Below are 16,836 nucleotides of genomic sequence, written 5' to 3' on the forward strand. Positions count from 1 at the left end.
AGGAGTCCAGTTTCTGCTTTCTGTACATGGCTAGCCAGTTTTCCTAGCACCATTTATTAAAAAGGGAATCCTTTCCCCATTGCTTGTTGTCAGGTTTGTCAAAGATCAGATGGTTGTAGATGTGTGGTGTTGCCTCCAAGGCCTCTGTTCTGTTCCATTGGTCTGTATCTCTGTTTTGGTACCAATACCATGTTGTTTTGATTACTGTAGCCTTGTAGTATATTTTGAAGTCCGGTAGTGTGATGCCTCCCACTTTGTTCTTTTTGCTTAGAATTGGATATGCGGGCTCTCTGTTGGTTGCATATGAAGTTTAAGGTGTTTTTTTCCAGTTCTATGAAGAAGGTCATTGGTAGCTTGATGGGGATACCATTGAATCTGTAAATTACTTTGGGCAGTATGCCATTTTCATGATATTGATTGCAAGGTGTTTTGAGACAAAACATTTAATTCAGCTAGAGTTAAGTCTTTGACATGCTGAAACCTAGGAGAAGAGTTAGCACATTGGTATGTATAGATTTCTATGGTATGAAATGAATTATGGGGGATAATTTCCTTATTTCGTAGAGATTATGAGGCAGCAAGAGATTCTGGCTATCTGCAGAAAGTGATGTGAGAAAAGAGAGTGAAAGGGGGGCTGTCAGCCACTGCAGTAGCAGGGTCCCATTGTATCCTGCATTTCACAGGTGAGCCTCCCTGAGTGAGTGAAATCATTGATTAAAGAGACCCTCAGCAGGGCACAGTGGCTCATGCCTGTAATCCCAGCACTTTGAGAGGCCAAGGTAGGCAGATCACCTGAGGTCAGGAGTTCGAGACCAGCCTGGCCAACGTAGTGAAACCTTGTCTTTACTAAAAATACAAAATTAGCTGGGTGTGGTGGTGCAGGCATGCAATCCCAGCTGCTCAGGAGGCTGGGACAGGAGAATCGCTTGAACCTGGGAGATGGAGGTTGCAGTGAGCCAAGATCACGCCATTGCACTCCAGCCTGGGCAACAAGGGTGAAACTCTGTCTCGGGGGGGGGGGGGGGCGGGGGGAGGCGGAAGGGCCCTCCCTCCTGAAGCCAAGGTAGTTAAAGAATACAGACCTAGCAGAATGTGCCTATAATGCCAGCTGGGCAGGAGGATTGCTTGAGCCTAGCTTGGGCAACACAGTAAAACCTTCTTCCTTAAAATACAATAATAAAAAATAAAAGCTCAGCCTTCCGCCTAACATCACAGAATCAAGGGAGCAGCAGCAGGCTGCCTTATCTATTAGGTGCAGTAGACACAATGGCTAGGGCCCAGGAAGCTTTTAGGTGGCCCAAAAGATGTTTTAGTTTCTTTTAAAATCAAGAACAAAATATGTAATCCAACCTCAACTTCATTCGTGTTCATATCAATGTAATTGCAAATTATAATATTTAATATTTTTATTCAATAAAGGGCCCACAATGGCAAAAGTGCCTGAGGCCCATGAATATTTTAATATGGTTCTTGGCATCAGAGATATCAGAATCATTTGAGATGCTTGCCCAAAACGCAGATTCCTGGGCACCACTCAAGTGCTACAGAATCTTGACTCCTTTGGGATAGGACCAGAGCTTAGAGTTTCAGCAAACACCTCAGGTGATCCAAATACTGAAAAGAATTTCTGACCCTAAACCACCAAGACCTATCACAGGTACAAAGTGGACTTGTTTCAGCAGGGGCTACTTGCTGGGGTCAATAAGCCCTTCAGGTTCACTGAACTATGCCTGTATTGTCTCCCTTCCTGTAATTTTTCAACCAAATATCAATACTCCGAGCATCACTTCATGCTGTCATACTTAGTTATGTTTTTTTAATTATCAGCAGAGGTCTGTGTTTATCATTAAGCTCCCCTGTATTTGCCCTTTAGGATGAAAATATTCACTATTAAATGACCATTTTCAAGTATTTTATTTGAAAAGGAGGAAAATGATACAGTTAACATATTTAGATTAAGGATAACTATAACATTACTGAATGCATTGTTTTCTTCAGTGCAGTACACCCTGATATTCAGCCTTGCCCTGAGTTAACAAAACCAGTGGAGAAGAAAAGCAAGTAAGAGCAGGTCTCTCTTTTTTATTCCAATTTCTTAGACTTATTCTCAATGATGAATTCAGATGCCAGTGGTCTGCCTCGAAAGCCACTCTTAAGCAATGAGGAGTCTGCCAATCCACTTAAAAAACAAACCACAAGAGAAAAAAAATCCAAAACCTCTATGTTAATAAAGCAGCAACTGTGGTACCCTAACCTCCTCCACTTCAAGCACAGGTGTTCCTAGCAGCCAGAGCACAGTGCCTTAATCCTCCCAGTGACCCGAGCATCTGGTGTGCCATCTGCATTGGCTCCATGTTGGTATCAGCTCTGGCCTTGGCCTACAGAGCTTCAAACGAAGAGACTATGATGGAAAAAGCCAGAAGGAAACAAACAAGGGAAGATGTGAGTACTTCAAAACTGTCAGAAATGTTCCTGAACTGGTGTGGCATTAATCTAGAGGCCACATTCTGCAGTGGGAAGAGCAATGGGCCTGACAGCACAGGGACCTTGCAAGATTCAGTTGCTGGCTCCGAGGGTTCCTGCCTAGGTGATCTCAGGCAAGGAAGCTTATTGCACTCTGAGCATGCTTCCTCAAGTTTCAAATGCAGAGATAATTCTTACCTCCAGGATTGTTTGAGGAATTGGGACAGTGTGTGTGAAAGCACCTATTTTACTACCCAGTACATAGTCTAGGTGCTCAATAGATGGTGTTTGAATCTGAAACTTAGCTGGAGAAATTTTTTAAATTTTACCATTCAATAGATAATTGAATGTTAGCAAATTAGCAATATGACCGCTTACTTCCTTTGGTTTATTTATACATAAGTCTTTAAAATCATCAAAAGGTAGGCTGTCAAGGAAAAGATACTATTTAATAATCTTAGAGTTTGTTTAATCTCAGCAAAGGGGAAGGATTTCACAATTAAGATGTGTAGCAGGCGTTATCTCATTGTTTTCACTGGGCAGAACAAAGACCAAGGAGTAGATATTATAAGAAGGCACATTGAGAAGGCACATTGGCTGGGCGCAGTGGCTCATGCCTGTAATGCCAACATTTTGGGAGGCTGAGGCGGGTGGATCACTTGAGGTCGGGAGTTTGAGACCAGCCCGACAGATGTAGAAAAAGCCGGTCTCTACTTGAAATACAAAATTAGCCAGGCGTGGTGGTGCACCTGTAATCCCAGCTACTTGGGAGGCTGAGGCAAAACAATCATTTGAACCCAGGAGGCGGAGGTTGCAGGGAGGCGGAGGTTGAGATGAGCTAAGCTCAGGCCACTGCATTCCATCCTGGGCAACAAGAGCGAAACTCCATTTAAAAAAAATAAAAAAGCACATCTTGGTTCAGCATTAAAAAGGGCCTTCTGGCAATTGGAGCCAGGACAATACTGCACAACTCCATGGGGCAGGATTCCCCTAGACCACAGCCACATCACAGCTCCTGGATTGTGCAGGGCACAAGTGTACTGCAGTCTTAAGCCCTGGCCAGAGCTGTCCCACATGTAACTGGCTAGATTGTGAATAATGAAGTTCCTGTCATAGAATCTGTTCAATATGAGGTAAAGCAACTAAGTCAAGAATGTTAAAGATGACTCCTACTTTGGATAGGAGTCTTAATAGGCTTTTCATCATTCTTAATTGGTTTATCAAACATTTATGGAGTGTCCATTGTATATCAGGCACAGACTTCATCCCAAGGAAAAAAAATATGAATAAGACACCATTTCTGCTCCCAGGGCAGACAGAAGCCCTACCCACTTGGTAATTCTGTGCTCCCCACAGCACTATGGCATCCTGACATGGGGTCAGATGTCTTCAGCAGTGCTTAGCTATGCCCTCTATCTATAAGACTGTTATTCTCACCTTCCCGAAAATACAAACCTGTTCTTTTCCTACAGATTTGATGTCCATACTTGTGGACACACGGTTGCAACTGCATTATCTCATTTAAATTCTCCATGTTATTACCTCTCAAGAAAAGTTCATTTCCATTATGAAAGAGAAGCTGAAAAATACTGACTTCAGTGACAAAGAATGATCCTTTGATATTAGAAAAATCTGTTAAGAGGAATTAAAAAAAAAAAGCTAAAACTTGTTTTACAACTAGATATGTACAAACAGATAATATTTTGTGTGAAGGATACCAAAATGTTATCTTCTAAAAGTAATAAGGTATTCTGGGTATGCTTGATAGTCATAAAATACCACAAATAAAGTAGGATGTTGCACATTATCTGTAACAGTGTCATACAGGTCAGTAGGGTTTTGAGCATCCTTTGAAGGAGGCACAATTAATGTGTGATGTCCACATGTATAGATTCCAGTGAGTACTCGCACGTAATACATATGCTTTTTCCCATTTCCGTCTGGCCTGGAGTACGTATCATTGGCAGAATAACTGGCATTGACAGCAAAATAGGTACCCTTTCCAAATGCTGCAGCTGTGAAGAGAAAAACCGTTTTTAAGGATTTCAATTTAATGTAAAATTTGGTATGTTGGCCCAATCTGTTAAATAATGTTATTTCTAAAGCCTCTCTAAATTTTTTGTGTGTGCTTTTCACTTTTAATCATCAATTTTTCTACCTTGAAGGGCCAGACAGTCCCCTTTGGGATGAAATACAGTGAGTCCTACCCTGAAACTCAGGCTGCAACATGGCCACCAATGATTGGGGACCACAGTGAACCCACATGGTCCTAGCCACCTTGGGCTCTTGTGGCTGATGCCTCATTTGGAGCAGTCAGATTACTCGCTTCCTTACCATTCTTTCCAGCATAGCTGCGGTTAAAGCCATTTCGATTGACATGTGGCACAGAGTCAGCATCTGTCCCGTGGAAGAGTTGCTTCTCATTTAGTGTCAGGCCATTCTTGGCATCCATGGTGTTTTTCTTCGCCTGGTAGCTATTCCAGAGATCTGGATTCTGAATCCTTTCAATCTGCAAATTAATAAAGAACAATATTCTGCCAGTTCCAAGAGCACTTGCCAATACATAGCAAATGAAACATGATCATTATGTTTCATAAATAAAAGCATACTAAACAGCAAATCCAATGCCAGATGGCAGCTTTCTGCATTCAGAAATATTTTTAGATCCACTGTTTCATAAAAACAGGCAGTGAGAAGAATGTTGGTTTAATATTTAACATTTTTATATACTACATGAGAACAAACAAGGTTTAGGATTTTAAGTACTCATGACATGAATTCCACTGACCCGGCCTCTGAAACTCCTGATTTTTATATGTACTCTAATGACTGTTCTGCTGCTGTCCACCTCGCTTTGCACTTTGCCTTTCACCACCTCAATTCCTAGGATATTGGTTGACCTAGGTGTGTACTAACAGGGTGTCTAGGCAAGAATGAAATTAACCAATGAAAATTAATCTCTGGTCTAGTTGGAAGAGTAGAGCATGAATCTTGAATGTTGTAGACTAAAGTAGCTATGCTTTGATCATACTGTTTACGCAGTGACCTCCAGGGCTGGAAGAAATTGCTTGGGTCCTTGGTTGCCGATCTGCTTCTAAACTCCCCTAATCACCAATTAGTAGCAGTTTCATAAGGTTGTCCTGGGAAGAGTGAGGGGTGGCTAAAGGTGGCCAAAGTACCTCATGGAAAGCCACAAGGTAAAGGTTCCATGTTGTCCATGATATCAGAATCTTTTCCATGTTGGAGAACTCTCAGGCCTAATACTGTTACCTGCCATCATTTTTTTGTTTTGTTTTGTTTTGTTTTTCCAGTTTTGGGTTTTCTATTTTTAATTAAGACAATTTGCACTCTAATTTAAAGTCTCAACATTAGCGTATATGCTGTTGATCTGGTTTATGGTTTTAAAATTGTTTTTCCTTTGTATTCTTTACAGCTAAATTTCTAATCTTGAAAATGCCTACACCATTCTATTTCATTTACTTTAAATTTTATCTTACTCATTTTTAAAGGCTTCAGCATTTTTTGAGTTTTGATATAATTCTAAATTTCTTAGTCTTTTGATTCTTAAATTTAAAAAGCTTGTATCTTACCCTTAAGAAATTTTAAAAACAATTATGTCAAGTAATTTCTGAATAATCTGATCCTATATTTCTCATGAGATAAATTCTAAGGTAAAAAAACTGCAAATAAATCTTAAACTTTATTTAGTAGGTTTATTATTAACAGCAGATGTCTAGCCAGGTTAGATTACTTTTATCAGACCAACCTTTTACCAACAACTACCAGAAGACCTAGAGGGGGAAAAAATAAAAAGCAAAACTCAAATATATGCTGCTACCAAAAGACACATCTTAAATATACAGTTATTAAAATATTAAAAGAATGAAAAAGATATACCATAACATGCTAACAAAAAACAAAGCTGGCACTTTTAATATTGCTAATAATTTTGATATGATAATTTTGAAACAATTATATGTATTCTATATGATAAAGCAAGAATGTACTATTATTAAAAGCCAAAATTTCTATTATATACAAAATGATGTAAAATATTAAGATATTAAGACAAAATTTTAAACATGAAATTTTAATTGAAAACATGAATATGGCTGGGTGCTGGGGCTCACACTTGAAATCACAGCACTTTGGGAGACTGAGGTGGGTGGATCCCAGCTCTTTTGAAGTCAAAAGTTTGAGACCAGCCTGGACAACACAGACTCCATCTCTACAAAAAAAATTAGGTGTGGTTGCACATGCCTGTAGCCCCAGCTACTCTGGAGTCTGACAGGGAGGATTGCTTGAGCCCAGGAGTTGGAGGCTGCAGTAAGCTATGATCACACCAATAGACTCCATCTGGGATGACAGAGCAAAACCTCATCTCAAAAAAAAGAAAACATAAATATGAGTTTATTATTTTCTTAGCTCTAGCCACAAAAGACCCTGGAAGCAACAACATCTCAATAGCAGTGAGCACACAGAACATACAACTCTTGGTTTCTTGCTACCATTCCCCACTAAAAGGTAACAGGACTTCTTAGAAAAATTTCTGATTCCAGGCATGAGACAAGGAAAGTACAGGGTGAGCAAGACAAATCTTGTGGCAAAAGGTAAAGAAATGCTCAAAGATTAATGGTGTCATTAAAAGACATGGGAGCCAACTTCCTGCCAGCCAAATGTAGGATAATTTGTACATCTAACAGAATAATCAATGTAATTAAATATAACATATTGATTTTTCTCAAAATCAGAAAAAAAGAATACATGGTCTTTTTAAAATGCCAAATAATGTATATATAGAAGGAATGACAGAATTAGAAGATCACCATCCTGCAACCTCCAGTGCAATGATGGATTCGGGCAAGGATCAACAATGGAAGTGAAAAGCAATCAGTACACGGTTGTTGGGGAACAGGATACTCATAGGCTGAAAAAGTATAATCCCACAGATCTACCGATTCCAGTGGAGAAACATGGTGGTCACCAACTTAAATAGTAATCAAACTTAGCATCATTAATAGTGGGACAGCCTTAACATCTGGGTTCCTCATATGATGTATCACCTACAAAGCATCCTTGCAAAAAAATATTTATCTGAATTTACTCAAACCTTTCCACCTAACTCAGCTTTTCAGAAATAAAAAGGATAGAGAAATAAATGATATTATCAAGAATCAGACAAATCTAGAATCTATAAAACTGGCATGGATTCTTCCACAAAAACCAAGGCATGACAGATCCAGAATGTGATACATTCTACAACAGAATTGGCACAAACTCTAAAAATTTCAGTGTCATGAAAAATAATTTTTTTTTTAATGCAGGAGTACTATTCTACATTAGAAGACACAAAGGAAACATATTGACCAAACGGTGTGTGAACTCAGACTGGGGTGGGAGAGGTGGAGTTATAAGAGATTTTTTTAACAATTGGAGAAACTAGAATATGGACTGTGTATTGGATATTACTGAATTAATATTAAGTTTTTTATATGGAGTAATAGCATTGTCATAATTTAGGAGAATGTCTCTAATTAGGAGATACTTGCTAACATAAGAGTATCATGATGTCTGCAACTTACTTTCAAGTGCTTCATCAAAAACAGGGAGAGAAAGCAAAAGTGGCAAAATTGTTGAATCTAAGTGGAAGGTTCATGGATATTAAAAATCTTGACCATAAGATGTAATAGTCATGAAGAATGGCAGATCACCCATTTTTCAAGTTATTTTCACAGTTCTAGGGTCCTCATGGAGGCGCCTTAAGTACTACCTACCTCTGCTTTTATCGGGTTCATACACTCAGACTTCACCTAAGATTTTATTGAAAAAAAGGGTTTCACTGCAAAAAAAAGTGTTGAAATCAATTCTCTGACCAGGGTCTGCCAATACACAGCAGGCATCCACAGGGTCTGCTGGGGATATTGCTGGTCAACCAGAACATTCATTCATTCTTGCTCAATCTGAACTTGGCATCTCATCACAACGTGCCAGTCAGCCACTACCAGTTAGTAGTAATTGGTACTGGGAGTGAGACTTGTTATCTCAGAAATAGACCATCGTAGAGCTGCATACTTGAATCACACTGTCTTGGTGCCTCATAGAATTGTTCTCATTCAATCAGGCATCAGTTTTGTTCAACCAGTTTTACATTTTAAAAAACAGTTGTATAAAAGTTGATGTTGAATTTATTGTGAGGATGATGTTGAGGATATTCTCCAGTACTTGATCCACAAGAGAAATCTCTCAGGAGTCAGTCTCAGTATTGTGATGAGCTGTGAGCCTCCTTATCAAATGACTTTTTTGATTTATGGACATTATGAGTCTTGTAGCTGAATGTTTACTTCTTGCTTTGTCTACTAGGAAGCTCAGGGACAAATTGGTAACCTCATGTTAAACTTTTTTGTGAACTAGCAGTACCTCTGTATTATCTTATTTTTCCTGCCATTCTTTTGTCTTTATCCATTTTTCTTTGTCTATTTACTTTTTTTTTTTTTTTTTTGAGACAGAGTCTCACTCTGTCGCCAGGCGCCAGGCTGGAGTGCAGTGGCACAATCTCCACTCACTGCAACCTCCACCTCCCCAGCAATTCTCCTGCCTCAACCTCCCTAATAGCTGGGACTACAGGTGCACGCCACCACGCCCAGCTAATTTTTGTATTTTCAGTAGAGATGGGGTTTCATCATGTTGGCCAGGATGGTCTCAATCTTTTGACCTCGTGATCCGCCCACCTTGACCTCCCAAAGTGCTGGGATTACAGGCTTGAGCCACTGTGCCCGGCCTTGTCTATTTACTTTATCTGAAGGTATGGTCTATATCTTTGTAGGGTACTTTGAATCTTTTTGAATTATTATGTGCTTAACTGCATGAATAAACAGAGTGTTAGCAGTTCAAATACAGAGTAAGAAAAAAATTGCAAAGAGAAGAAAATATAGGTCTTACTGGAAGACTTGCTATTGTGGATCAAAGATCTCTGGCTTTACTCAGAAAGTGGTAGAACCAAAAACAGAAATGAAGGAAAGGGAAAGAGAATTACTTACATATGATGCATTAGATTTTAGAGAAGCTGATTTTTCAGTTAGATATTCAAGTGGAGTTTTTTTGTTTTTGGTTTTGGTTTTTTTTTTGAGACAGAGTCTCACTCTGTCACCCAGGCTGGAGTGCAGTGGCGCAATCTCAACTCACTGCAACCTCTACCACCCAGGTTCAAGCAATTTTTCTGCCTCAACCTCCCAAGTAGTTGGGATTACAGGCACCTGCCACCATGCCAGGCCAAGTTTTGTAGTTTTAGTAGAGACAGAGTTTCACCATCTTGGCCAGCCTGGTCTTGAACTGACCTCATGATCTACCCACTACAGCCTCCCAAAATGCTGGGATTACAGGTGTGAGCCACCATGCCCAGCCTCAAGTAGAAATTTTTTAGGCCACTGGGAGTATGTTCTAGAACTTGAGTCGAAGACCCAGGTTGGTAATGTTGATTTGGGCATTACCAACATTGAACTAAGTTGAAACCAAGAAGGGTAAAAATATTCCCCGGTGAGGTACAGACAAAAGACCCTATAAGCATTAAGTTGTGTGGATAAAGCTAGAATTAGGAGTTTGGAAGAGAAACAGAGTATCTTTGATAATGAAAAGATTCCTCAGGGATCTAGAAATAGAAATACCATTTGACCCAGCAATCCCATTACTGGGTATATACCCAAAGGATTATAAATCATTCTATTACAAAGAATGCACATGTATGTTTATTGTGGCACTGTTCACAATAGCAAACACTTAGAACCAACCTAAATGTCCATCAATGATAGACTGGATAAAGAAAATGTGGCACATATACACCATGGAATACTATACAGCCATGAAAAAGGATGAGTTCATGTCCTTTGCAGGGTCATGGATGAAACTGGAAACCATCATTCTCAGCAAACTGACACAGAACAGAAAACCAAACACCATATGTTCTTACTCATAAGTGGGTGTTGAACAATGAGAACACATGGACACAGGGAAGGGAACATCACACAACAGGGCCTGGGGGGTGAGGGGCTAGCGGAGGAATAACAGGGAGTCGGGGGATTGGGAAGGGATAGCATTAGGAAAAATACCTAATGTATACCTAATGTAGACGACGGGGTGATGGATGCAGCAAACCACCACCATGGCACATGTATACCTATGTAACAAACCTGCACTATCTGCACGTGTACCCCAGAACTTAAAGCATAATAAATAAATTTTTTTTAAAAAAGAAAATTAGTCCAGGAAAAAAAAGAATCATCATATTTCTAGAGAAGCCAAAGAAAAATATAATTTCAAAGAGCAATATCAATTATGTTTAAAAATTGAAGATGCCAAAATAATTGATTATTTTTATTTGAGAGCAGGATCTTGCTCTGTTACCTAGATTGGCCTCAAACTCCTGGGCTCAAGCAATCCTTCCACCTCAGCCTCCCAATAGCTGGGACTACAGGCACGAATCATCACATTCACCTGCCCAAGGTAATTATGGTAAACAAGAAAAGGGACGCTGACTTTATCAAGGAAGCACTGTTGACCTGTGAATAGTGGGGCAGAGCAACATGGTCCTGATCTCAGGAGCCTCCGCATGGCTCTCTGCAGAGAGCTATCAAATCCAATTTTAAAGCCACATCTTTGAATTTCTATTAGCTCGTTTCACAAAGTAAATATATGTCTTTAGTGTTCTACTATCATATTGGAATCAAATATTGTAATCACTGACACAAGAATCTTAATGCCTCAATAATTATGATCACATGAGTAGAGTCTAGAATCTACTAATTACCATAAAAAGTCTAATTCTGGGTAAAAAAAAAAAGTTACAGGAAGTGAATGAAAATAGATTTTATATAGGACCATGACAGCACTTATTCCCACCATTCAGAAACTGCATTCCAGCAGAAGGCTTACCTTCTCTATTGTGAAGTGTGCGCAGGTCTGATTAAATTGGGTCGCCACTGTGTTGTACTCAGGATCACTAGGCTTTAGCTCCACCACACAGAAATTCTGCTGCTTCATATCACTCCAGTGTGCAGGAATGTCAACTGCAAAGAAGACATTTGAGGACACCCTCATACATTCCTGGTACACTCTGAAAAATTTAGTATCTGTGTTCTTGTTTTACTCTCCCCCAATTCTAAGCATTCAATAAGTTGTTTATCTTTCTAGGAGAACACTTTTCAAAGTGTGGACAACAGATAACCTACATCAGAACCCACTGAAATGCTTGTTAAACAAAAAATAAGAAAAGCCACAGATCCACTGAATCAGCATCTCTGAGGGGCAGAGCCTGTGTGTCTGCCTCTGAAGTTTGGATCATACTACGATTTGAGAACTGTAACGCACCTGCGTTTTCTGTTCAGTCTCTAAGGGTCACAATTTAACAGTAAGTTATTTCCCTACTGTGTTCTAAGTAGTTGCTGTTTTGTTTATGCATGGAATTTTGCTAGAGCTCCCTAGCATCCCCACCACAGGGACTTCACATCCATTTTTTCATTATTCTTCATAGCATCTTTAAGAGGCAGTTGGGTGGTGAATTTTGCTATGTGACAGGCTATGGTGACAGTTCTGTCTTCTCTGCTAAGCAGAATACTATATGTGATTTATCACTTCCCCAAGGTTGCTCAGAGTCTGAGGAATCTATTCACACTGATCTCACAAAAAATAAAGTGTAATGGAACCCAATTTACTTGTTTTTCAAGGGAGACTTAATCTGGTTCGAAGGTGGGAATGGCTGCCTACATAAGACAGCATTCCCTCCTTGGAGAGTAGATCCTGTCAGAGAATCTGAAGCCTGCTTCCTGTCATGTGTGTCAAGGAATCTTTTGCTCCAGGCAGTGGTGACTTCTGAGAGAAGTCCCTATAGGCTCCCGACCCTCCCTGGGTTATCAGTCAGTCACAGAGAGGGACCACCCTCTGACCAGGCTTTCCTTTCTGTTTTTCCCTTTGCCCTTTGTTCTAGAAAACCTTGGTCCATCACTTTTCCTTTAAGCCTATGGTTTCCTTCCCCTAATTGATGCAGCTATTACCTCCTTGACACAACTGGCTCTGGGAAGCTTATAAACTGTAGAGAACAAAGTTGAGGTTTGGCTACAGTTACCAAGAAGATGGTCATCTTCAGGCTTTTGGGTACATCCATTCTGGGTTTTCCTGGCCATAACATAAGCTCTTTAAGCTCAGAGACCACATTTTCTAGTTTATTTCACTAGTGTTCCATTCATTTTTTTTCTATTTGAAATTCTGATGTATGTACAAAATAGTGTTATGCCCAAAGTAAGTATGAAACAGTAGATGACAAGTATGAACATTTAACTCACCTTTGGATTTTGTGAGGCGCTGAAGAGATAAACTGCGATTTCCATATGTGGCAGTGCATGTTTTCAAGTTCACTGTGTAGTACCGATTATTAATTTTGATATCAATTGTTTCTTTCTTTTCTCTCCTTGCATCCTCTAATTTCAGATTGGTTATTTTGTCAAAACGATAAAATGTGTTATTGTCATTATACTGCCATTCTATAAACTCACTGACACAATCTGCCCGGGATTCCTGTTCTTTGACCAATCGAACTCTCTTGATCATTGCCTCAATTTCATCTCTAGCCTGCATCACATCTCTGCTAATTCCCAAAACCTTAATCAAAGGTCTCTTATGGTCTAGGGAAATGCTAATATTTAACCTCTTCTGCAGCTCATTCAACTCCTGATACTCCTTTTCATCAAAGTCTTTGATGCACTCATCTTCACTGGTGTAAGGACACTGTTCTTTTTCAATCAGGTCTTGTAGCCAGGAGATAGTGTGTTCCACACATGTGACATTTTCACCACACACCTGAAAAGTTGCTGATTCTGTTTTCTTTTCCAAAACCAAAGGATTCTTTTCTGGAGGAGATTGCTTTGAAAAGCCAAAAAATGCTAAAAAGAAAAGGAAGATTAGATTATTTCCCATGTGACATGAATGTTTGGAACATGCATTTCATAAAAACAACTCACATGCAATTTTAGCTATCACAGACGGTTGGGAAGACATCTGAGTCCCTTCTCTTTTTTTCATGTTTGCATAAAACACATCCAGTATTTGAGGCAGAAAGATTACAACTTTAACTTTTTTCACAGACTGGACTGATCCTTTTTGGACAAAGTCTTCAATGGCATCAATTATGGCTTCAGCAACCTTATCTGGGTCTTGTTTGGCACTTCCTGGAAAAGCAAATAATAAAATTGCTGAACAACAAAAAAGACCCAAGTGGAAGGCCGAGGAATAAATTAGGGTTTCTAATGCTCAGAAAATAAATGCCCACTCCTCAATTCTTCCATCATTGTGGAATTTTCTAACAAAGCATTAGCAAACACTTTTGAAGTCCTAGATGCAGTGAAGTGTTTTTGTTCCAGGATATCAGGAAGCCCACAGCCTAGCAATGAACAAAGGACACAGAAACCTGACTTTTGGTGTCTGACATTCATATCTACCCTATTCAACTGACCCCAGCTCATTGTATTGCTCCTCTCCTATTACAGAGCACAAGTAGCTTTTTTTCTTAGGTCACTAGTGTCCTCAAAAAATTCATAAAAAGCAGATGCTAATATATGTTGACTTAACATACGTTTTAATGATGAAAATATTTTTATGGATCAGTCATCACTTGATTTTACACATGTATCCTTATTCTCCCAGGTATCTCTAGGAACTTGATTTGAACTAAGCAAAATTTAGCAAGACAACCAGTGCTATAGGCTATTTGTTATCATCTAATAATTTTTCAGACACAAGTTATCTATAAGCCTCCAAGAAGCCTTTTCCTCCATACTCAGTGAGATTTTAGCTGACCAGCAGGGTTCAAGGTAGCCACCTGGAGCAGAGCATTTCCTGTTTTCAGCATATTCCGTACCCTCCTTCTCAAGCCATGGAAGTGACAGCCTAGGTAAGATCATGAAAAGTCCCTTTCCAGCCATGGGAACAGTCCCAGATGAATAACAGCTGGCAAAATCACATGACAGGCAATGTAAAAGTTCCTTGGCCAAGGTGGTGTGACAGACTAAGAGCCCACCTGGCTAACTGTTGTTGATGGTGCCCACCACTATTGCAGAAAAAGAATAGGCTTCTTTGACTTAGTTATGCAGACAATTGTGGTAATGTAGACAAACCCCACATAAAGTTAACCAAGGAGGCTTGTTCAGTTTTTTTTTAAATCAGATGATCAGAGAAAGAGGGAAATTTACAGCTTTTGCAAGCTGTAATTTTTCCATCTTATTTGGAAGAGTTTATATGGACACATTGCTACATTCATTCACTCTCAATAAACATCTACCGTGTCCTATCACTGGCTCAGTACTCATTAGGTACTTATTAGAACACAGATCATGTGATATGTGTGGACGAACTAGTGATCAATAGGTGAAATATGGAAAATTGAGGGAAAGGTTATGCCAAATGTAATGGGCATATGTTCAGCGTGGCATGGATGTGGAATAGACCTAGTTTTGAGGAAGATAAATCCGGAGAGGTGTGGAGGAGGCATGGAGTAGAGAGCCCAGGTCTAGTTAGGAGGCTATAATAAAAGTTTAATCAAAAGACAAGAGCTGAACAAAAAGAGGAGGCCAGAGTGAAGAGTAGGGTATAGGGACTGAGGAACTATTTGGGAGGTAAAACCAGGAGGACCCAGGGACCAGCTAAGTTTGTCCTTGACCTTTCCCTATACCTCTTTTGCCATATATATACCTTCACTATATCATAGTTCATGTTATAGTACTTCCACACCTCCAGTACTTGAGGCAGAAAGGTAACAACTTTAATTTTTTTCACAGACTGGGCTGATCCTTTCTGGACAAACTCTTCAATGGCATCAATTATGGCTTCAGCAACCTTATCTGGGTCTCGACCTTTCCCTCTCCTTCTTTTGCATTCACATACCTTCACTATATCATGGTTCATGTTGCATTGCAGTTGTTTCTTTGCATGCCTGTCTCTCACACTGGGCTCAGTGCTCCTTGTGAACTGGATTTTTTTCTTAGTTATCTTTCTATCTCCAGTGCCTAAACATGGTGCCTTGCAGATGCAGGCACTCAGTAAATATTCAACCAAATAATTCCTAAGCTAATGAAGATAGGAGTGATGAAGAAGGTAGAGTCGAGGACTCTAAATGCCAAGTGATGCTTTTCACATGATTGGGGATATAAGAGTAAGGACAGGTTTGGGGTGATGACAAGGAATGGGAGTTTGGAGTCTGTGCTGAGCTTAAGGTGCTCACAGGTATTGCTGACCAGCTACTCTCTCCCCTTATGCAGGTGTCTCTAAGGAACAGGGAAGGAACAGGGAGAAGTCTCCTTTAACTTCCAGAGGCTGTCTTGATTACAGTCTTAATTCAACTTATATATACCACTAAAAGAGAAAGCTTTCAGATCTGTCAGTCTCAGGACCAGCTCAGGTGGTGATAAAGATAGGTAAAGAGGACATGCAAGGACTATACAGTAGTCCATAAAAGACACCCACTAATCGTGATTTATTTGTGCAGACCAGTAATGCAACCAGGTCAGTGGAAGAAACAACAGGATTGCCGTAGCCCAGAAATGCTCAAATGTGTACCTATTTATACAAAACTAAAACTACATTCTTTCTTTGTTTCTTCTTTTGACTCCACCAGGGACTCCCTCAGGAAGATCTGTAGCAGCCCCTAGGCTGCCTGCTTTCTTGGCCCAATCAATCGGATGCGGAAACCCAAGACTAGAGCTTGGAGAAAAAGCAGATGGAGACAGAGACTGGGAAGTCATTGGTGGGTATCCATAAAAGATAAGTAGAGAGATGATAGACAGATAGATAGAGAGATAACTGATAGAGATATGGGAAAAAAGTTGGCTAATCTGCTAGGAATATATGATACTCTAAGGGGAATTAAAAAATAAAGGGATCAAAAATTACACTTTAAGAAATAGAAAAGTTGTAAAATAGATACAGAATTCCATCTTAGAACATTATAAAGAATGGTACAGAATTACAGACATGGGTCAGAGGATTAGAAGAAGGCTCAGAAATTGACAAGGATGGGAAAGTTTATTGAGGCTAAACTTTGGGAAAGCCTAGAATGCCAGCCTAAGAGATTCAAACTTAGATTCCCAAGCAAAGGAATGACAGATCCAAGGCTGAGTATTCTCGCACTGGAACCAGGCAGCTCCATTCACTTCAAGCTTAAGAATGCATGCCTCCCCTGAGCAGCTCTCTTAAGGAGACCAAGCAGGAATTCCTAAAGAGCTCAAAGAACACCGCCTAACTAATGATAAACCCAAAGCACTATCCTTATATATGAAAAATCATGCTATCATTACATAATCTGAGAAAAAGAAGAAAATCAAAGCAAGTAGGCTG

General features: G+C 39.7%; 1 protein-coding gene and 1 long non-coding RNA gene across 5 annotated transcripts in view; one reads left to right on the plus strand and one right to left on the minus strand.

Moving 5' to 3' along the window:
* Positions 1–1,895: 1,895 nt before the first annotated feature.
* PARP14 (poly(ADP-ribose) polymerase family member 14) overlaps positions 1,896–16,836 on the minus strand; it is a 53,257-nt gene continuing 38,316 nt past the window's right edge. For all 3 annotated transcript variants that reach the window (XM_003941656.4, XM_074404247.1, XM_074404248.1), the window contains 5 exons: positions 13,470–13,676; positions 12,795–13,391; positions 11,389–11,522; positions 4,798–4,972; positions 1,896–4,478 (listed from right to left, as the gene is read on the minus strand). In XM_003941656.4, the coding sequence (XP_003941705.3) occupies positions 4,189–4,478; positions 4,798–4,972; positions 11,389–11,522; positions 12,795–13,391; positions 13,470–13,676 (1,403 nt within the window). In that variant the 3' untranslated portion in view covers positions 1,896–4,188. The remainder of the gene's footprint in view (positions 4,479–4,797; positions 4,973–11,388; positions 11,523–12,794; positions 13,392–13,469; positions 13,677–16,836) is intronic.
* On the plus strand, positions 4,972–16,247 carry LOC141585354 (uncharacterized). Of its 2 annotated transcripts, XR_012518768.1 has the most exons (3): positions 4,972–10,959; positions 11,647–11,863; positions 16,118–16,247. It is a non-coding gene; the product is annotated as an uncharacterized LOC141585354 (long non-coding RNA). The 2 variants fall into 2 exon arrangements; XR_012518767.1 differs by lacking the exon at positions 4,972–10,959 and having other exon boundaries at positions 11,519–11,863.

This window comes from Saimiri boliviensis, chromosome 8 (assembly GCF_048565385.1).
Source record: "Saimiri boliviensis isolate mSaiBol1 chromosome 8, mSaiBol1.pri, whole genome shotgun sequence".
In the NCBI taxonomy this organism is placed as follows: Eukaryota; Metazoa; Chordata; class Mammalia; order Primates; family Cebidae; genus Saimiri; species Saimiri boliviensis.